General features: G+C 51.8%; 1 protein-coding gene across 1 annotated transcript in view; it reads right to left on the bottom strand.

Moving 5' to 3' along the window:
• HEG1 (heart development protein with EGF like domains 1) overlaps positions 1 to 22,001 on the bottom strand; it is an 89,006-nt gene extending 67,005 nt beyond the window's left edge. The window contains exon 1 of the mRNA XM_054709655.1: positions 21,710 to 22,001. Coding sequence (XP_054565630.1) covers positions 21,710 to 22,001 — 292 coding nt within the window. The remainder of the gene's footprint in view (positions 1 to 21,709) is intronic.
• Positions 22,002 to 23,027: the final 1,026 nt, after the last annotated feature.

Below are 23,027 nucleotides of genomic sequence, written 5' to 3'. Positions count from 1 at the left end.
ACATTTCAGTCAAATTTGAGTTTATCAACCACATCCACTAAAGGAAATTATGGAGAATTTATTTCAAGCAGAAGAAAAATAATCCTGGATGAAAGCTATGAGATGCAAGAAGAAATAATGAGCAAAGAAAATGGTAAATATGTACATAAATATAAAGAAATAATGGATTTATAAAAACAATTTCTCACTTGTGGGATTAACAAAATAAGACAGAGCAAATCCTGGCTAACAACATCACATAAATTGGGAGGGTACAATCAGAATCACATTGTAGGAGAAAGGTAACTTTAAATCGTGTCAACAATGCATTTTGAAGTTCTTCAAATTGAACTGTAAGGAATAGAAATAGAGTATGTCACTTCTGAATGGTATAGCTTGAAATGATATAAAATTTCCATTGAGAGAAAGCTATGACTATTGCCTAAAACCAAAACAAACAAAAAAAAATCAATCAATAGCAACAGAAGCATGTTATTTACAGATCTGGATGTAAGCACAAAGAGAATCAGTTAAAAGGGTTGAAAATGGTTGATTCTAGGAAGCAGAAAATGATGATAGGAGTGGGCAGGGTTTCTATAACAGCTTTATAGAATACATATTTGATTTTTATACTATGTATAAGTTGGATAAAAATAAAAGTAAAATTTTATAAAAGTTGAATAACAAACCGGGGTAAATGTCTGCAGCACATGCTAAGTTTAGCATTCTTAATACATGAAGAACTCCTTCACATTCCCAAGGTGTACATCTCAGGGGCAAAGAACATGAATGCATGATTCACAAAAGAAAATAGGTGGAGAAGAAAAATATATGAAAATATTGTTGAAAAGAAATAAAATAATACAAACTAGAAAAGACATTTTAAAATGTTTATATATTTTCCTTTCCTATCAAATGGGCAAAGATTTTAAAAAATTATACCTCATGTCATTGCAGGTATAGAGAAAATGGACATTTGCTACCATGGGTACTTGAAATATCGGGGGGAGGGGGGACCACTCAGAAAGTATATGGTTATCTAACCACTATGCTGTACACCTGAAAACGGACACTGTGTATGATGTTGGTAAGAATGTCATGTGAGCACATTCTTTCTCGGAAGAAATTTTGTAATCCATCTCAAAAGCTTTAAAAATGGGCCTATATTTTGACCCAGGGATTCCATTTCTGGAAATTAATTCCAAGGAAATCATTAAAGAAGTACACAAAGTTTCAGGCATGGGGAAATTTATGACAGCATTGTCTACAAAAATGAAAACTGGAAATGACCTATATGTCTGCAATTGGGAATTGGTTAACTTCATTATGAGAAAATAAAATTTTTAAAGAACGGACCAAAATATATTAGTAGTAGTTTTACATATGTATTATGCTCACCCTCTATTATTAAGTAAAAACATAAATTACAAATTGGAATGAGCCATATGATCCCGTGTCATTAAAAACACATCTCTTACAGCCTGGCAGGAGTGGCCCGGGGGTGGGGAGTGCCGTCCTGGGCACCTAAAGGCTGCTGGGTCTGTTCTCGGTCAGGGTTGTGGGTTTGATCCTGGAAGGCAACCGATCACGGTTCCTCTCTTGCATTGATATTTTTCTCTCTCTTCCTCCATCCCTCCCTCTACTTAGGCATGTCCTTGGGTGAGGATTAAAAACAAACAAACACCACATCTTTTTTAAAAATGCATCTCCTAAGAAAAAGAACAAAAAAAGTTGGTATCTTGGTATCTCCAGGTCCGGAAGCCACCTTGTAAGGGAGGTGAAGCCTGTAGACTTAAATATAAAGCTGGTTCACGCAAATTGCTAATTAATATGTGGGCTTGGGCTCCCGTGCCATTTCTGAAACGTGAGCGTGTGAGTGGCCTGTGACTGCTCACCTGAAGGACTGATGATCTGACTCATGCCTGGACCACTCAGCCTCTGGATGCTTAACTTCTCTCAGCACCAGCGGTGGCCTGGGCGGGAGGCCTGATCACGGAGAGGCGCCAGGGCCCACCTCTCCAGAGCGCAGACAAGACACAACCCTGGTGAGTGCTGCCCCTTCCAGGTCCTGCTGAACTGAGACCTGCCTTTGTGACGCCACCTCCACCCTCTTCCCCGGGTCACAGTGCCACCGTTGCCTACACCGGTGAGAAACTCTTTACCTTTTTGTCCTTTATCTAGGGATCTTTCTCTTTCTTCCCCCGGGGACCCCGGAGGCAACATGAAAAAGTCGCTTACGTTACCCATGCCTGTGAATCTGTGTTCCCTATGCAAACGCCCTCTCATCTAGAAGGAAAAGCATCTAGAAGGAAAAGAGCCTGCCTCCGGCTCCATGCCTGGACCCAGAGCTCGGTTTCTCAGTAAGACAGGCAGTGGTAACACAGGCCGTGGTGCAAGTCAGGCTGTCAGGACGGGACTTCTGGCTCTCCCTCTTACAGGCTCTACGACCTTAGACAAGAGACATGATTTCCCCGGGCCTTGGCTTCTTCATCTGTAAAATGGGGACAGTGAGAGTACCACCTCCCTGGGCTGTAACAGTACACGCGAGAGCTCCGAACAGTATCCGGTACATAGTGAGTGGTTTACATCACAGCTGTTCAATGGATTGAGGTCGATCGACGTTTAACAAACAGATGTGGGGACGGCTTTGGCAGGCCCTGCTAATCCGTCCTGGCTCAGTCTCCCAAACCATCTCCAGGCAGCGGATCAGAGCTGGTCCCAGAGGTGAAGGCCCCACCCATGCCCTCCTGAACGTAAGCCGTGCATTCTGATGAAAGGACTGGGGCTGGCTGAGCAGCTGCTGGGTGCTGCCTGGCTCCAGCTCTGCTCCAGGGACCCCTCCTGGCAGGTGCAGGGAGACCTGGGGGCACAGAGTGAGCGCCTCTGGCATGACTGGCCCCGGATGTCACTGCCTGGAGTTCCAAAAGAGCGGTATCCTGCGGCCCCATGAACTCAGATGTCCCTCCACCTCGTCTATTGCCCTTGAACTATGCCTCCGATGAGGGATTAGCAAAGCAGGTGGCGGGGGCAGGCGGCACCCAGCCCACCCTCAGCCACTCAAGGTCTCAGTTGATTGTGATCACCCAAGTGCTTTACACCGTTCCATGTTGTATGTCAGGGAGAACGATGGGTCACATGATACAATATTTATTCAAGGCAAAGGACGGGTCCTTTCAGAAGCCCTGAGTTGCTTAGGGCTAGTGCAGTTGAATCTGGTCTGTGGCTCCTGTTCAGCACAGGTCTGAACCCCGAGTGGGAGAGTAATTCAGAGAAAAGTGGGCAGGACGGAACAGGGACCTTCACAGCAGGGAGAGGTCTCGGGAGAAGAGAAATGCCCTGGAGAAGTGGGAAGGAGAAGGGATGCTCAGGCTGCAGAGCCTGGGCCAGACGGGGAGTGAAAAGAAGAGGCTGTGCCCACCAGACACTTAGGGGAGATGCTGGGACGGGGGGGCACCCTGAGGCTCGGCAGAAGCTGGTACTCCTCACCGCTGACACCCCTCTCCCCTGATGGTCAGAGACAACTGCTTAAATCCCCCCACATCCTGTGGTAACCCAACCACACCCATCAGCCTCACATTGGAGGTTAGCTGTCCCGATTTCCCAGGTCGCTTTTGAGCTGGAAATACCATCCTTCCCTCTCCACTCAGCCCCCTGGGTCAGGCCATCACTTTCCCTTGAACCGTGATTGGAGATTAAACTAACAAGGCAGTTTTATTGCTTTGCCTGCTCTGCCCCCCCCCCTCCCCACCCCCCCCCCCCCCCCCGCCCACCAGTTGACAATTTCCACTTCTGTAGAGTCTTAATGTTCCGAAACATCTGTTTGTGAACCAACATCATCAGGGACACTAGCACAGCCTGGGAGTAGGATTTCCTAATTAGCAGCTGCTACAGAGTCAACTCCTCGTCACCCACCCACCCCATGAATGGGGGTTTTTCAACGTGCATTGTTTCTGAGCAGTGGAGTGGGCGTGGACGGGAGTGCACTGTGTCATCCAAAGAGGCAATTTCCTCCCGGAGGGCCGGGCGCCCCCACACATGGCTTCAGCAGGCCATGTGTCAAGTGCTGCCAGCCACAGTCTCGGGTTTCTGGGGCACAGAGTGGACGCGCCAGCCCTCTCTGTTCACTTCCCTCTTGAGATTCAGACTTCACTAAGTGCGAAGTGTTTCCACATGTGTTATCTCATTTAATGCCCATGTCAGCCGGTCAAGTGGGAATCCTGGGGAAACTGAGGAGCAGCCTGATGAGGTGATTATTCAAGGTCACACGCTCACCCGCAGAGAGACTCACTCTGGACCCAGGTGCCATTCTATCCCACCCCGAATGTCAGGGCCAGAAAGGTCCCACTGGCCTTCAACTTCAGCCTTAAACCCAACGGCATGGCGCGGCCTCGTGTCTCCCTGGGAGGAAGGAGACGGTGAGCATCCCAGGGGCTTTGGAGTCAGACAGACTTGCTAGACAACAGCTGCACGGTGTTAGCTGGAGGACTGCACAAGAGGACTTTTAAATCAGCTTCAATGTCAGGGAGGAATCTCACGGGCCGTGAAAAGAAGGATCACAAGGAAGAGTAGAGGCAGGATGGAGAACAAGTTTGAGGGACAAGAAAAGCCTCTTTCTGAAATGTGAAGTTTGGGGTGAGGCTGGAACCTCCAAGGGGAAAGGTCCAACCGGCAGTTAATATTGGGGACAATGGATGAGAAGGAAGGGCAAGGAGATGGCATGTAAAGGGTCAAGGACTGGATTAAAGGGAAACTTGAACCTGGAGGGAGGAGAAGAGCCAGTGAAAGAGACACGGGTGACGAGGGAAGGATAGGACAAATTTAAAAGCAGCGGCCAGGAAGGTGGTAGGTGCTGGGATGCAGCAGAGAGAGGCCATGGACCCCAGGACTGCAAAAGGAGGGTCCACAGAAACTTTGTGGAGAACAAAACGATGCTCCTATTCCCAGAGATCGAGTCAAGAAATCCCACATATTTACAACCTGCAAAGCGCTTTTCATGGGATAATTCCGGGGCCTTAAATGAACCTGTTAGATCCTGACATTCTAAGTGGCAGGCAGGACAGGCATTCTTACCCCATTTCACAGAAGAGAAGGCCGAGGCTCAGTACGAAGGTCACCTTCCCAGGGTAACCCAGAAAATAAGTGGCAGGGTAGGGACTAGGGCCAGCTCTTTCATTTCCCAATTAACCACCCATATGAAAACCAATGCGGACCGAAAAGTCAGGCGGCTCTCCCCTAATTAACAGTGTGGCCTGCAGACTGCTTCACTAGCTAGCATCCACAGTGCTTTGCCTCATTCATTCTGGCCTGAGTTGGGAAATTAGCTGGGTTGTCTTGGACGCCCCCATCCCTCTCCAAAGATGACCTTCCCCCCTTAGGGACCATAGCAACCACTAGTCTGACCCTCAGATGACAGGACTGGGCTCCAGAAGGGGCAGTAACAGTTCAAGATCCACAGCTAGTGAGTGGCATTTATGAATTCAAAAAGTTTACTTTCATATTTCTTAGGATAGCTATTACGAAAAAGAAATAAGGAAAATAACAAGTGTTGGCAAGGACGTGGAGAAATTGGAGACTTCTTGCATTGCGGGTGGAATGCAAAATGGTGCAGCCACTGTGGAAAACAATTTGGTGGATCCTCAAAATTTAAGCATAGAATTACCATATGATCCCCTGCTAAGTATATACACATAGAATTGAAAGCAGGGCCCTGGTCCATGTGGTTCAGTTGGTTGGAACATTGTCCCGTAAACCAAAAGATGGCGGGTTCAAGTCCAAGACAGGGTATATGCCCAGGTTGTGGGTTCAATTCTCAGCCGGGGCATATATGGGAGCCAAATGATTGATGTTTCTCTCTCTCTCTCTCTCTCTTTCCTCTCTCTCTCTCTCAAAAATAAATAAATAAATAAAAAGAACTGAAAGCATATACATGTACACCCACCCATGTTTACTGAAGCAGTATTCACAATAGCCAAAAGGTAGAAGCAACCCAACTGCCCACCAATGGGTACATGGATAAACAAAACGTATTTCTATACAATGGAATATTATTTACCCTTAAAAAAGGAAAGAAAATCTGATACATGCCTCAACATGGGGGAAACTTGAAAACATTATGACAAGTGAAATAAGCCAGACACAATAGGACAAATAATGTATGGTTCTTCTTGTATGAAGTACCTAGAAGAGGCGAAGTCATAGAGACAGGAAGTAGACTAGAGATTAGCAAGGGCTGGGGGGAGGGAAGCATGGGGAGTCATTACTTAATACGTTTCTATTAGGGGTGATGAAAAGTTCTAGAAATGGATGGTGGTGACGTTTGCACAACACTACGAATGTGCTTAATGCCAATGATTTGTGCCCTTAAAAATGGCTAACATGGTAAATGTGATGTTACGTATATTTTGTTATATATACATTTACTGAGTATCATCCACACACAAGACAAGGCCGAGTCTGCCTCCAGGAGATTACCACTTCCAAGAGAGCTGACCCAGGTAAACAACGCCCGCCCTCGCAGCTGGGGTGTGAGGAGCGGGGCAGCCCTGAGAGTTTGGAGGCGCAGGGCTGAGACCAGAATCCCATCCTCCCTTCCGGGCTCCCGCCCTCTCCTCCATCCAGATCACAGTGTTCACCCCAGGAATCCTCTAAACGAGGGGGATTTCGGGGCCGGATGGCCAGCGGTGGGATATTCTGGGGCACACAGGAACCCGGGGGCGTGGGGGGCAGGTGGCTGCGCCCTCACCAGAAAGGCAGCCTCCCACTCAGCTGGCCGCGCCGGGCTGTGTTTTGAAAGGCTGCTGCGGATGTCATGAATCTGGGTGGAGGGTGTTTAGGAGCCAAATGAGTTTGTGTGAACAAAAGACTCAGCCCTTGATCTGAACTGTCCAGGGCTCACGGGGAGTTTCGTTTCCTTCCTTGTTCTTGCCCTGAAAGGAGAGGCCCTAAGAAGAACCATGCACATTGAGAAGTGTTTGGACTTGAGAGCCGATGACCTGAGTTTTTAAAAAAGACTCCCCTGGAACAGCCTCTAGTCATGGAAAGTATAAAGTTTACCAGGCGTGCGAGACAGCAGCTCTGGCTCAGGGACCATCCTCTGGGGAGAAAGACAGGCCTGCGGGACTGACCTGCGACCGGGACCAGGATCTGCTGACCCGAGTCTGGGGTCAGGCTTCCGAAAAGGAATGACCCCTGAGGTGGCCCGGGGGCGATAAGAGAGGCTGCCTACCCAGGCTTGAGTGAAAGATGAAGACCTTGAAGTGACCTCAAGCTCTTAACTTTAGAAATGAATTCTACGGATTTAAACAAAGAAAAACAAAACAAAACAAAAAAACTTGAGACAAAGCCCTAGGGTCCAAGGTCGGAAGATTCTCATTCAATTAACTAAGTCAACAACAAGGCTTTCTGCCCGGGGTGCCTACCTTGTTCCTGGGGGGTGTCTCCCTGGCGCCTCCCTTGTCTTTGCCCCTTTCAGCGTTAGAACACGAAACACCCGGCAGAGGGGCTGAAGAGGAGACCCCAGCCGCTCCCCGTGGCGCCCGGGGGTGAAGGTGGGGCAGCCAGGACGGGGAAGGGGCTGCCCTGTCACCCCAACATTTGATCACACCCCGAGAGGAAGCCTGGTGGCAGGGCTCCACCTAAGGAGGCCTGCCAGGTTAGCGAAACAATAAAAAAGCAAGGAAAAAACATCCTGGTTCCGAGGAGGAAGGGGAGAGGGGGCAGGAAGAGGGGCCGGCTACCGGGGCGGCGGGGCAGATTTAATGCCCTGTGGCCCCGGCTTGCAACACTCCCTGGGCGTGGGCGGCCGACTGTTGTAAGTTCCGCGGTTAATTTAATCTACAGACCTGTGTGAAGTGGCCCAGGACACTAAGGAAATCATAGAAACATCATTTGTCTGGGAAGTGTACAGCGTCAGAAAATGCACACAGTGGAATGCTGCAGCCGCAGAAAGGGCCTGAGGCCTGAACTGGGTGGGGGGGAGGGGGGGCATGACCACTGTTGTCACTGAAGGGCGAGTGCTCACCTCGGCCCCCCAGGACCCTCCAGGCTTGGATACCTAAGAGCTATTTAAAGGGATAAATTAGAAGCTTACTAATGGACTTTTTAAATGAAGGCTGGGAAACCTGACACTCGATTCAAATATAACCAACACATTAAAAATCAGTTGTAGGCCAATGCCAGCTAAGAAAAAAAAAACACAGATAAAACAGAGAGAGGAAAAAGGAAGGGGGTGAAAAGAGAAATAGAACAAAAGGGAGAAACTTACAGAGGGAGGGAGAAATGAAGCTGGGGAGGATGAAAAAGCTGACACACACACACACACACACACACACACACACACACCCCAGGAGGGGAACTGGGGATTGTGTGTGGCATCTGCTCCCTGCAGGCGCCATGCTGAGCACCTCAGCCGCCCTGTCCCAGTTAATCCTCAGGGCAGCCCTGAGAGCTGGGTGCCGCCATCACCCCGCTTTCCTGAGCTGCAGTGAGGGGAAGTGAACTGCCAAAGTTACACAGTAGAACAGGACCCCACCCAGGTCTGTCTGGCTCCAAAGAAGCCCAACTTTTAAAAACACAGCAGTAGGGAAAGAGTGAAGGATAAGAAAGGCAAGAGCAAAACAAAGACCGAGAGCTTCCAAAGCAGCCCCAACTTCGGACGAGGAAAGCCAGGAAGGGCGGCGGTCTCCGCAGGTGGGGGACCCGCACGCCGCAGGCTCCCCCGCACAGGGAGCATTGCAACCTGGACAGCCTGCGCAGCTCACGGTCCAAATGGAGTGAAGAGCCGACAGGAATCGGGAGAGGGAAGGAAGAGAGGAGCGGGGAGTCGACGGTGGTCACACAGGAGTAGAAAAGGCGAGGCAAAGATGGCTGAGGCCTTGAATGTGCGACAGAGACGTTGGTGAGTTAATAATAACCAAAGGGAGGGTGGGTGATGGCGGAGGAGAGGGTGACATGTCTGCATTTAAAACCGTCACCTGTTGTGTGGATGGATGTCTGGCATGCAGGCAGCTGAAGGCAGGGAACTGGACTTCTGAAGAGAAGGCAGGCAGTTCTGAGAAGACCCCCCTCAAGGAAGATGGGTGAAGCCATGCTAAGTTTTCCCTCCACGCCTCGTTCCTTCATTCCTGCCGTCCTATCCACCTGGAATACCCTGCTCACCTTCCCCTCGGCCTTCTGGCAGAACCGGACTCATTTCTCACAACCAGCTCAGACGCCACCACTTCCAGGAAGTCTTCCCGGAGACAACTCTCCCTCGCTATTCCTTTGTCTTGTTCGCCATTTCCATGTCCCTTATGAAGGACTGTGGCTCCGGGGAGGTGCTCAATAAATGTTCACCGAACTGAGCTGGAGGCGGAAGGCCAAGGGCAGAACTGTGAGCATCCCAGCAGGTGGGAGGGAGGAGTGGGCCAGAGTTCACCATGGCAACCCGAGGAGCCGAGAGGACCGAGGTGAAGGACTGAAAAAGGCCACTGAGGTTGCCTCGTGTGTTCTCCCTCTCCACACCGCCTCTCCAACCTTCTGCTCACCCTCCTGCATCTACTTTCTTTATGAACCCCCACCTCACTTAGCATGGTCATGACGCTATGTGTTCTGGGAAGCGCTGACGACGCACGCACACACACACAGCACGTGTTTACGAAGCTTGTCCACGTGGATTAATTCATTTTACCCCCCACAAAACCCTGTGAAGTGGACAGAACTGGGATGATCATCTCCATTTTACAGACATGGACCCAGGCGCAGAGGTGAAACACCTGGCCCATAGTTCCTTTTATTGTGACTCAAATTACTCGCAATGTCCATACCTCAAATTGCAGTTGCAGTCATAATTATATTTGTTCTGCCTCAAAAGCCTTGTTAAGGAGCAAAAGAGGTACTATTATGACGCCCATTTTTCACAGGCGGCGATTAAGACCAGAGGCATGAGGTAGCTGCCCAGTGCCACTGAGCTAGAAAGTGAAGGAGTTAAGACCAAAAGTCCTCTGACCCCAACAGAGCTCTGGAGCCGCCACTGGCATCTCCCTTCCCTAGCTCTTCCAGCGGCTAATGATTCCTAACAAACCCCAAGAATTCACCTCTCCAATGGATAGGAGCCTCTTCAAAGTGGTCCCATTAAGACATACCTATTCCAACAATGCTGATTGCCCAAGTTGGATTCTCCAATTCTCCAATATTCAATAGAGCCTGAACAATACTCTCCAGTTTCCTGAATTTCCATCCCTCGACAGTGGATTTGGATTGTTTTGGAAACAGACAAAAATTCAAAGCCCAATCTAGTGACTGATGCAGGAGATGGAGGTGGGGACCCTATTTGGAATCCAGAAGGAGGTTTCATTGCAAAGAAACACTAGTGAGTCCCTGTGGCCCACATGCGGGCTCTCCCAACTCCTTCAAACGCTTTGAGGCGTGTGTCAAGAGCCTCCAAAGGTTCTGAGCAGAAGGGGAGCACTCACCGGCCACACAGGTCCCAGTATGATCGATTTTTAAAGTATTATTATTTTGCAGCAAACCCTCACATCCTGTTTTTATCAAGTCCTAATTGCCTCATGTGTGTTAATCGGGTCTCCAGGTGAGGACTGTGGCATTTACTTTTTCTCACTTCAAATCTTGCTCTTTCCGCTCTGCACCCGAAGCTAAGGATGAAGAGAAAGTTCTAGGAATACCAAGGGGTGAGGCTGGCAGGGGTCCTGGGAGAGGAAGGACCAAGTGACAGAGGTCCTTGGGAGGTAGACTTGAGCCCTTTGCATTCAGAGGTTGCCCCCTGACCAAGAAGCCCGGAGACGTGTGGGTGCTGTCAGCAACGCGATGGTCTGGATAAGTAGGCATTGGTTTTAGTAGCATCATGGTTCCCAGTGCTTGCAAAACACTCCTGCCCAGGCCCTGAGCAATCCGCTGGGCAGGGGTTACATGACACTTACATTCCCTGAGTGAGGCCTAGTAATAACCCATTTGACGGGTGAGAAACGGATGGCACAGAGAGGCTGAATAACCTCCCAAGCTCCCACAGCCGGCAAGTGGCACTGCTGGGATTTGAACTGAGCAATCTGGCCCCCAAGCCAGGACCTCCCAGGTCGGTGACTGCAAAGCCAGCAAGGCTCTTATCCACACCCTGGAAAAAGGTGATCCCAGAAAAAGTCTCACCACATAGCCTCACCCCAGGGCCTAGAGGAGTGACACTCGCCCCCAAGTTGAAGCTGTTTCTGTCTCCTCCGGCCACTCAGGGAAGGAAAAAGGAGTGGTTTTCAATACTGGCCTAACATACGATAATCACTCATCACGACCTTGTGCAAAGACTATCCTCCCACCAGATTACAACCAGCATCTCTCCCTGCACGCTTGCTACTCCTTCTTCCAATGTGACTGCTTCAGTTCGCTGGCCCAGGACGGTGCAGGGCCAACTGCGGAGCTTGACCTTGGCCTCTGGTCTCTTCTTACCGTGTCTTCCTCCTTGGTCTTCATCTCCCAACTTAGCAAAGATCCTGAGCAGAAACTTGTCAAACTTATAAAGTCCATCTCCTTGCCTCCAGCCACCCAACTCCATTCCAGCGCAGGGAGGTGGGCGGCGCTGTTATTCAGGGTCTCCAGTGAGGTCAGAGCCTCCCCTCAAGCCCCCACCAACCCCACCTGACTGTGAGCTTTCCCTCAACTATTCTTACATGACAGGAAAGCCAGAATAGTTCCACGGAGCACAAGTACCCCAGAAACAAAATACTAAAGAAAAAACAAAGGGCCCATGTTTAACAGCCTCTGTAAACTTGGCAGATGTCTTGCCAGCTCCTTATGACAGGAATCCCAGGCCGCGTGGTGCGGGCGTGACTGCAGTACCACGAGGCAGCTGAGGCTGCAGGCTGGACAGATGCTCCTTGGGCTGAGGCCCGTGCTAGGCACCAGGGAACGAAGATGGATAGAACCTGCTGCTTCCTCTCAAGGAGCTGGAGGTCTAGCAGGCTCACCTGCAGGGCTACACGCAGATCCTCTGTGAGGCGCCTTTCCTCGACCCTCTGCAGGCTCCCAGCCCCTGGACCCTGAGCTCAGAAACCAGGTGCTGGTCTCCTCACACTTCACGCCAGCATTGCGGAAGTCGGCAGGTTCACAGGACAAAGGTGGGCCCTCGCAGGAACGGAGCTTTTAGCTTGGGATGGACCAACCGCGCATTTCATAATAAAGAAATAGAGGCCCAGAAGTGGATGTGATTTGCTCAAAGTCATACTGACGAAGAGGATGAGCCAAAACTTGAACTTCTGGACCAGCTTTCACCTCTAGCCACTCCGGGCTGCTGGAGTACCATTTCCACCCCCAACTGCAGCTCTGACCGTCACGATGGTGGTTGTGAAACAGCTTCACTGGTTTCCAGCACCTTCCAGGACTACCTGTGTCTGCGAGTTGGCTGGAAGCATCTGGATTTATCACATAATCTCCCAATCGAAGGTGACCTCGCATTTTGCATCATGCCCTGAACAAAGACACCAAAAGTTTCTGAGCACCAAGTGAGATTCACCGACTCTGGCTGGAAATTAACTAGGGAAGATGAGGCCAAAGAGTGGAGCTCTGGAATGATACGGAAGCCTTCTCTTTCCTCCTCATTTTGGAAGTAGGCTTTTCCATCATTTAATGAATAAAGATGGACCTTTTAAGGTCCCTTCTGACCCTGAGTCTATAATTCTCAAAATGTTCTTATAGACCTAAAATCTAAAATCTAATTTTGCCCAGTACTCCACAATGTAAAGCATCAATCACTGCCAATGAAATGGCTCTCATTTAGAAAGATACAGGTCCCAGTGGCATTCTCTTGTCCCATCCCAAATTTTGCACTCCAGTTCCTTCTAAAACACTGCTTGCCTCCTGTCTCGGCACTTTGCCAAAACACTTTGCTAGGCTGCCTCCCTGCCCAGATGCAGTCACCTCGACACACCCACGGCAAAGCTTGCCAGATTCTCCAGAGGAACCCACTTCCACCAGGAGTGTCCACCAGGCTTCCTGCTCACCACACATCCTGCCAAGTCACCCACTGAAGCATCCTCTCTCCACCTTGCCTCGGACTAGCCCAAGGAGTTTCAGGAAATGGGGTTAGGAGAGCAATGCTGGGATGGCCCCCCACACAGCACTATCAGAAGATACCTGGGTGAAAAAGAAGGATAGGAGAAAGTGCTCTGTTTTAATCAAAATGTCCAGTGAAAGTATTATTTGGTACAATTCTAAGGGACCATTTGGTAGTGCTGTCAGCATCTTAAATTTTCCACATCCAGGAATTGACACTAAGCCAATAATCAGGTACAAATACAAAAACTGATGTACAAAGATGTTTATCACAGCATTATTTATACTAGTGAAAAACTGAAAACAGTCTGTATATCCAATAAAAAAATAGCTTAAAAACAACAAAAAAAGTTATGGTGTAATGCAACAGTAGTTATACTAGACATTCATACGGATAAATAAAATTTTATATTCCATATAAATGAGAAAGAATAAGAATTGCTAATGTTTTAATACACTTCTAGTAGTTGAAATACAGGAGATATTTTATTTGTTTTTCTCTTTAACTTCCAAATTGTATGACAAACACATAAAATGTTTATAATGAAGAAAAAAATTAATGTTATAATTTTTAAAAAGTAAAGATGACCACACAGTCCTGCTGGTGTGACTCAGGGGTTGAGCATCAACCTATGAACCAGGCGGTCAGGGTTCCATTCTGGGTCAGGGCACATGCCGGGGTTGTGGGCGGGGCATGCAGGAGGCAGCTGATCAATGATTCTCTCTCATCGTTGATGTTTCTCTCTCTCTCTCCCCTCTCTCCCTTCCTCTCTGAAATCAATAAAAATATTTTGTGTGTTTGGTTTTTTTTTTAAAGATGACCACACAGCTTGGAAATACCAAAATGTGAGCACTTTAACCTGAGCCTAAGTCAAAAAATGTCACCTCAAGGCCTCACTGTTGACTGATGGTAAGCCAGGCCCCTCTGGGCAGAGGGTCCCTGGTCTGGCAGGGGAACAAATGTCAGGGAGCAGGGCCCTGCCTGAAGGGAGAAGCCTCCTCACCCTCTGACAGCTCCTGGGCCACGGAGGGAGGCAGGAACACAAGGAAAAGGCAAACACTTCAGATACTTACATCTAAACCCTGGGCTCCAGAGACCCTCCCCCGCCACAGCACCCCAGTTGGGTATCATGGACGCCACCCCACCCCACAGCAAGAATACAGGCCTCTCTGCTCTGCCCCAGTGGCAGCCCTGCCCTCTCCCTCACCCAGAGAAGACTGTCCAGCCCACTCTCCCACTGTTTTTGGGGGGTAAAGCCTCAGGAAGGTATTGACTAGCCTACTCCGTGTTTTGATGATCCGGGAACTTGAGGCTAGCTCAGTCAGGAAGAATACTGCAAGCATGCATTCCTCTCTCCACCTCCAACTTTGACATCTGGACCCATTTTCTCTTTGAGCAATCATTTATTCAACCACCACCATGAGAGCTTAGCATGGCTCAGGCACGGAACTAGCCCTGGCTTCTCCCCGTCACTTCCTCTGGTCTTCCCACGGTCCACCCTCCACATCACTCCTCTGCTGAAACCCCTCCATGGAGCCCAGAAGACAATCGGACCTCCTCACTGGGGTTCTCATGGCAACTACATGACCTGGCCACCATGGCCTTCCTTCTCTCCAGTCTCACACACCCAAGCTTGTTCCGGCCTTAGGGCATCTGCACTGGCTAGGAGGCTGGTTCCACTCCAGGCAGGGGACGCCATGTGCCTAGTCTTCAGGACAGGAAAAAGTCTGACGTATAGAGAGTTGTCCGGTGTGGAGCAAGATGAGGCCAGAGGGTTGGCAGGGTCGGATCCTGCAGACCTTACATTCCAACAGGGAGTCTGGATTTTATTCTAAGTACAACGCAGAGTCCTTGGAGGGTTTTCAGTCCGAGAGTGAGGTGACCTGAATTACATTTTAAGAAGATCACTTGGGCTTCCGTGAGCATGGATTAGAGGGAGAGCAGCAGTGCACACAGGGAAAAGAGAAAAGAGCAGTGCAGACAAAGAATAATCTAGAAACAGAATCTACTGGAGAGGAAGGAAGGAAGGGAGGGAGGGAGGGAGGGAGGGAGGGAGGGAGGGAGGGAGGGAAGGAAGGAAGGAAGGAAGGAAGGAAGGAAGGAAGGAAGGAAGGAAGGAAGGAAGGAAGGAAGGAGTAGAGGGTGAGGAAAGGAGAAGAATGGAGGGTAGCCTCTAGGCTTCTTGTTTAAGTAACGAAGTAGATGATGTTGCCCATTTCCGACGTGGGAAGAGTGGGGAGTTGACACCAGGTTTAGAGGCTGGGCATCAAGGGTGCTGGTTCTCCCTGACTTGCCTCTTTCGTGTCACTGTTAAACTGTGTCCAGGGAGGGCAACATCTGCCGTCTCCCACACGGTGAGCAGGCTTCTTCCTGAACTCTTAAAGGCTCCCCTCAGCCTCTGGGAATCAAATCCAATGGCCTTTCCTCAGGCCTCATGCTCCCCCCGTCTCCCTTTTCCTGATAACTTGGATAGTGCCCGGATGAGACAAGTCCACACGGATAACACGTCAAACTGCATGTCCCTTCACAGACCGTCACATTCTGGGCATAAACTGGGCCCTATATTCAAACCATCTGCCAAGCCCCTGCCCGATCCAAACTGCTCAGCCAGCCCTCACGCGCCTTCAGGCGGGGCTGGCTCCCGGGCCGGCGCCACTTCCTCCCCCACCAGCCACACTGCTGTTCTCCACCCAGTCGGAGGCTTCCTCTTGTCCTGTGGCTTCAGCCCCTCCAGGCCGACTCCGGCCCGACTTCTCCCCAGTTCAGCTCCACATTCCCAACTGTCCACAGATGCCCCCCCTGAGACGGGCTACAGCCTCGGCGGGGCGAGCCCCGGGAGCTCCGGCGGACTCGGACGGCACGCCAGCGCCTCTCCACTGTCCCAGCATCCCCACCGCCAGGCGGCCACCGGGGCCTCCTGCCTCACCCTTTTAAACGGCCCTCCCATCGCTCCCTTTCAAGGTCCGCTACCCCCATTCGAGCCCATGCACTGTTTTCGGTCTTTTCCTCCCCACGTATGGAGGCCATGCCTGCCAACATTCAACATTTCTGCAAAACTCCCGGCTGTAGGGAGGGCATATCTGCATGTGCTTCATCCATGGGGTCCCAGTACCAAGCACAAAAGAATAAGGAACAAGCAAATGATACCACCCCTTCCTCAAAAGCCATCTCAATGCAATGTGACAAAAACAAACGCCTTAATCAGGCCTCTACAGCCCCCCACCACCTGCCCGGAGCCTCCGTTCCCGTCTCGTCTTCAATGAGTCCAGTTATCCCGGAGCCCAACTAGTCTCCCCCGTCCTCTCCCGGCCCCAACCCCGCCTCCCTGGCTGTTGACCACCTCCATGTTAAAAGTCCTGAGCTTTTTCCTGTTTGCGATTTTGCTGGTGCCAATGCCCTCCTCGCCTCTGTCTACCCCTACCCCAGTCAACGCCGTCTTCGCTCGGAAGTCTCCCCGGACTACCACCCCCAGCAGCCTCTCGGCAGCCCATCTGCCCGCACCACTCCTTCGGTCAGTGTGTGATCTCCCTGTGACTTTCACTTACGAATCACTAATGCATCGTTGCGCTTTTAAAAAAAATATATTTTTATTGTTTACAGAGAGGAAGGGAGAGGGATAGAGAGCTAGAAACATAGATGAGAGAGAAACATCGGTCAGCTGCCTCCCGCACACTCCCTACAGGGGATGTGCCCGCAACCAAGGTACATGCCCTTGACCGGAATCGAACCTGGGACCCTTCAGTCCGCAGGCCGACGCTCTATCCACTGAGCCAAACCGGTTAGGGTCATAATGGCACTTTTTACAAGTTTGATGTTTGTGCCTTCAAAACACTGCCTGTTCCCTGGGGGTATGGTAGGCTTGCACTGCAAACCTCCCTACCACCTGCCACAGCCTCCTCGTCCATAGAAATGTAAATATTTTCTGATTTATACATCAGTCAGACGTGACACAGACTGAGACATCTGCCACACTTCGATCTTAGTCCCTACTCTATAAAAAGGGGCACAAGCAAGGGCCTGGAAAAGAGAGGAAGAAGAATGCTGCACTGGAGGGGATCTTAGCGATTAGAACAACTCCTCACATTTTACCAATGGGAAAACTGAGGCTGCATGGCATTGTGAAAAGCGCAAGTCAATTTGGTCAAACCGATTCAAACTCTGCCTCCTCCATTTACTGTGTGATCTAGCCTCACCAGCTCTCAGTCTAACTGGGATGAGGCACGGGCAAGCTCCCACCACAGGTACGTGCTCAAGGCATGAAGTCCAAAGAGGGACCAACAATCTCCTTCCCTGTCGCTGCCCTAGGCGTCTTCAAAGGGAGAGGCATTTATTACAGCCGACGCCAGCGTTTATACAAAAGGGGTCTGGGGGCAGAGGGGAGCCGCTGAAGAAGGCAATAAGGGGCTTGTGAAAACTCGACTGCCATCTGTCCTCCGCTTGCTTTCTTTCGAAGCGACTCTGAGACTAGTCAACTCCAAGCACCGTGTTTTCCGCCAGCTGGGCAGAGCTGCTGGAAGGCGCAGGGGATCACCGGGAGGGCAGAGGCTGCCTCCAGGACGGGGAACGCAGTCACTGCCCGGCTGGGCATCAAACACCTTTCACTCTCCCTCTGCCCACACCATTCAGCTCTTGGGCAGAAAAGAGCAGTGCAGCAATTGCACCCACGCCGAGGGAAGCAATAAAAGGGGTTCTGCCGGGTGAAAAGGATGTGGCTTTTAAACACACACAGGTGTGGAGAGTCCCTTTCCCCACACCCGTCCTTCTATTTGGGACACCCTCCATCAAAGCAAGCAGGCTTCTCAGGAATCCCCACCCCCCTCACCGCCCCGGGCCTTGGCCAGGACAGAGGTGGCCGAACTCCTAGAGGAAAGCCTGGCTGCCTCTTGCCCAGCCCCGGTTTCCACGGCCCCGTGTATTGGCCTCCCCAGCAGCTAAAGCCTAATGACAAAGTTGGCCCACAAAGTTACAGCAGTTTAGGCGACAGCTATGTAACAGCCCAGGAGGGACTGGGCTCATAGCGCTTCCTTTACCCCAGGGAACTGCATTTTTCTACGATTATTATTCCTTGGGCTGGCTGCTCAGCTCCTCAGCGTCATTTCCCTTTTTGGGCGGGAAAGTTCTTTCCTCCTGCATTGATTCTCATTGTGACTTAAGCCTCCCCCTCCCCTCATCTGCAGACCTCACAATTAAAGCATGGCCTATAAGTTGCAAACATCAAGGCATATAAAAACCAGCTTAAATCTGTGGCTTAGAAGCTCTGGGGTTGTTTAACACACACACACACACACACACACACACACACACACACACGTAAAAGCAAATCCCCAGGACTTGTCATCCTCTCTATCTCCAATGGCTGAATTACCAGCAACAACTAAACAGCCAGAGAGGTGAGCACAAAAGCTTAAGGACGGCTGTGGGGTGGGGTGGGGCGCTGCTCTCCTGGGCCTTGCAGCCAACAACCCACGGACAGAATCTGCAAGTGCGGTTACTTAAGAGTGAGAACCTCGACTTTGTCAAGAGGAGGCAAAGGACTAGAAATGGCCCCAGGAAGAGAAGGATACCTCCCTCCGCCCAAGCCAGAGGGCCAGCCTCTGACCAGGAGCATTCCTGCAAGCAGAAGGGGCTGCAAGCAGCTTCCCAACAATCAAAACACATCCTTTGTTAGACTTGGGCTCATTACCAGCAGGAGGGAGCACCTCCCCAAACACACACACAAAAAAACGCTGGTGCACAGCCTGGACGGCCATCTGCCGGCTGCTGAGACGTCAGATACACCCGTGGGACGCAATGTGGACCAGCGGGCCTCTGGAGGCCCTTCAGCGTGGAGACTGCTGCCTGGGGAGCTAACTGAATGTGTCTTGTGGTACATGATGGCCAATCCAAAATGGCCCAGAGAAATCCTTGGGGGTTATTAGGAAACTCAGACTCACTGAAATCAGGCAACACAGTTCTCTTCTTCTTTCTTTCCCGATGAAGTGGCATTGTTTGAGCCACCACCAGAAAACAAGCACAGGTCATGCCCTCAGTCATGCTAGTAGCTTCTAGCGGTTTTCAATAGGCAATCAATTTCCTCTCTCCTAACCCAGATTTCTAACACCCGCCTTGAGATCCAGGAGCCTTAGATCACCCTTGGGCGGCCTTCAGGGGGCACCAGGACAGACCCTCCTATGTAAGAGACGTGTTGGACTACTCCGCCTCCTGCCTGCCTGCTCTCTGGGACTCTACCGTGCATTCTGCCAGATCTCAGGCACCTGAAGTCTCCATCGCTCCCATCTCCCAAAAGGAATCAAACTGGGAAGGTTGTAAAGCCAAGACTAGCAGAGTCCTCTGCCGAACCTGTGAGGACAGGTGGGTCACTTAAAGCAGAGAGGGAGTCCTTGGCTAGAAGAAAAAACTCAGCCCCAATTCTCACCTGCTGAGTCCCCTAAACCAGTTTCCCTCCACTGCCAGGGTCCCTGTAACACCTAGCTCTCTGTGACTAACCCCTAGCTTTCTGAGACGTGTAGGGATTCCCAGCCATAAGAAAAGGAAGGCTGCCCTAACTGGTTTGGCTTAGTGGATAGAGCGTCGGCCTTCGGACTCAAGGGTCCCAAGTTCGATTCCGGTCAAGGACATGTACCTTGATTGCGGGCACATCCCCAGGAGAGGGTGTGCAGGGGGCAGCTGATCGATGTTTCTCTCTCATTGATGTTTCTAACTCTCCCTCTCCCTTCCACTCTGTAATAAATCAATAAAATATATTTTTTTTAAAAAAAGAAAGAAAGAGCCAAAACCGGTTTGGCTCAGTGGATAGAGCGTCGGCCTGCGGACTCAAGGGTCCCAAGTTCGATTCCGGTCAAGGGCATGTACCTTGGTTGCGGGCACATCCCCAGTGGGGGGTGTGCAGGAGGCAGCTGATCGATGTTTCTCTCTCATCGATGTTTCTAACTCTCTATTCCTCTCTCTTCCTCTCTGTAAAAAAAAAAAAAAATCAATAAAATATATTTAAAAAAAAAAAAGAAAGAAAGAAAAAAAAGGAGACTCATGGCCAGCTCCATCCAGCCAAAGGTCCCACCACCACCTTCCTGCAAGGCTTCATCCCTCCCACCCATCCCCTAAGAAGATGAGGGCCGAAGCTAAGAAAGCCTGGTTACCAGCCAGAGAAACCAGTCTTCCATGCCTGGGTCTCCTCTGACACGGCCTCAGTCCCCTGCACTCGCTCCACTTACTACAGCGTTCCTTAGTTCCTTTCCTAGTGCAAGAAAGCCAGGAAATGTGCTCCTTTATGTTCTTAATTCCTTCCCGTGGAACTTAAAACAATGTGCGTTGTAAGTCATTTACAATCGGAGTCCCTGTGGGTGTGTCTCCAGCTGGTCTTCCGAAGCTGGTCTTCCTCTCCCTGCCCTTACTGTTCCTCAGTTTCTCCATCTTGTGCCAGTGACTTAGAAATTCCAAGACAAGGTATTTTGCAACGATGGGAGTACTACTGAATATGGAGTTGAGTTTTCACTGGAGGATCAGAGTTCTTTTTTTATATACTTCCTCCCCCCCCCCCCCCAGCCTTATTGAATTAGAGGAAGCTAATTCCTATACCACAAAGTTTGTGCGATGTGGGAAACGTAAATGAAGTGCCAACCAGGGGGATAAAATCTTCACCACCTTCACCTAAACTCCACATCAGCATCTGGTGTTAGAAGCTTCGCCAGGGTAACCCTGGGAGAGCCGGTGCCTGTGTCACTCACAGGAAGGCATTGGCTAACGCCACCACATTGCTGACTTGGTTCAAAGCACTTTCCATTCTTTTTACTTTCATTTTGTCACATCATCACTAGGAGGCCAGGAGGAACAGGGATCACTGCCTCCATATCACAGACGGAAAAACAGATCTAAAGAGGTGGCATTCCCAAGGTCACAATGGTAGTGTGGCTGGAGTTTCCCGGCGTCTTTAGCATTTCTCCCAGACCTAAGGAAGGAACTGGATGAAAAGGAGCGCAGGGGAGTGGGCAGGTCCTCGGCGCAGGTCGGACAGGGGCTGTGTATGTAGAGAAAGGAGAGGAAAAGGCCCAGGGACAGTCCCGTGTCAGCGTTTGTCTTGCAGGGGTTCGACCTTGCAAACCCTCCCCCCCCCTCCCCCAGTCCTTCAGCTTTCAGAGTGAACCAGTAGAGTGTTTTGTTTCCAGGTCCATCCTTTGTCCTTTACAATATCCCAAGGACTGGGATTCTGTAAAAATTAGTTATTTATATCTGAAAGTCAGGCTCTGTACCTGAAGAGGCCACTTCTTTATCCAGAGGAAAAGAAGTGAACTGGGGACTGGACAGGCCGGACGTCATCCCTCAGAGAGGTGGTAGAGGCGCTTGGGAAGGTTTGGGGTTTTCCCCTTTTCTTTCCTTTTAATGGGGGGTGTGTCTGTGGGGTTGGGGGCCCGGGGTACACCATGGGAGATAAGTTTCCTTCCAAGGGGTGGAGGGAAAACAGGACGGTCACACCCCCCGGCCCAGCCACCAGCGAAATCGTCTAGGAAATCCACTCCACCCGCTGGTGCCTCCCCCGCAGCCCGCCCTCGGGCTCCCACGTCCGCACAGGTCAGCGGGGCCCCCACCCGGGCGGGCGGGCGGGCAGCGCGCAGGGGCCTAGGGCGGGGGGTGCAGAGCGGGGCGCGCCCACGCCCCCAACCCAGGCTCGCAGGGCGCCGGCTCCCGGCTCTCACTCACCCGCGCTCCCGCCTCGGGGGACAGCGGCGTCCGGCGCAGGGGCCGACCGGCGGGGTCCGGGGGGCGCGGGCCCGCGGCGCGCCCGGGGCGGGGCGGGTGGCGGCGCCTGCAGCTCGTGCTCGGGGCCGGGCTCCGGCGGCCGCGCCAGCCCCGCGCCTGCGAGAGGCGCCCCGCGGCCCGGGGCGGACGGCTGGCCCCGTGTCCCGGGGGCGGCGGGCAGCAGCAGCGGCAGCAGCAGCAGCAGCAGCAGCGGGAGCGGCGGCGGCCACCGCGAGGCGCGCGGCGAGGCCATGGTGGCGGCGGCCGCCCGCGCTCATAAGCCCGGCGCGCGGGGCGGGCGCGGGGCGAGGGGAGCGGCGGCGGGTGCCTGGCGGGCCGGGGAAGTCGGCGAAGTGAGGCTGGGAGCGCAGTCTCCGCCTCAAAAGTTGTGGGGGAGCCGCGGGGGGGGGGGCCCGGGGGCCGGCCGGGCGCGGCGGAGGCGGCCCCGGCGCCGCTACATGCTAATTAGCCCAGGCGGGTCGCGGGGCGGGCGGCTCCTCCGCGGGTTGACATCACCCGCCGGGCGGCCGGGCCGGGGGCGGGGAGAGGGCAGGAAGGGGGCGGGGGCGGGGCGGCCGGCTGGGACCACGCGGTGACAGCCACAGAGCCAGTCAACTTGGGTCTCTTACACACACACACACACACACACGCGCGCGCGCGCACACACACACACACACACACACACACACACACACACACACACTCGCGTTGTTTTGCATTTGAAAAGGCCAGTCTTCCGAATCAGGAACCAGAATTTCCCAACTCCTTCGTTGCACACAGTGAAAAGCAGGTCCTGGGTGATGAAATTCGCACGAACTAGACTTTACCAGGTGCTTCGATAAGGTGGAGCAGTGGGACCCGTGCCCCTGACCCCCAACCCGGGCGTCGCCGCCCCATACTCATTTGAAGTGTCTCCCCCCCCCCCCCCTCCGGCCCCAGGGCTGGTGCTGGGTCCGCTGCTGCCAAGCCCAACGCCTCACCCTGAGGCCAGTGCGGGAGTCCTCCTCACCGCGCCCTCCTCTCAAGCCTGGACTCCATCCCCATTCGACCACTGCCTTTGGCTCACACCAGAGTTCTGCAGAATGGCCCCCACCAGGACACCCAGGCAGGCGGCAGGGAAAAGAAAACTGTGAGTTCAGGCGCTGCTAGGACAAACGCCGTCAGGAAAAGGGCTACCGATCGCAAATTCAACCAAAAAGACACACAGAAATCACTGAATTTTAGATGGCAACCTTCAGGGGAGAGAGTCAAAGATTTGGTGTAAACAGATTTTCCTGCT

Source organism: Eptesicus fuscus, chromosome 3 (genome assembly GCF_027574615.1).
Source record: "Eptesicus fuscus isolate TK198812 chromosome 3, DD_ASM_mEF_20220401, whole genome shotgun sequence".
In the NCBI taxonomy this organism is placed as follows: domain Eukaryota; kingdom Metazoa; phylum Chordata; class Mammalia; order Chiroptera; family Vespertilionidae; genus Eptesicus; species Eptesicus fuscus.
This window is presented reverse-complemented; position numbering and strand designations above follow the sequence as displayed.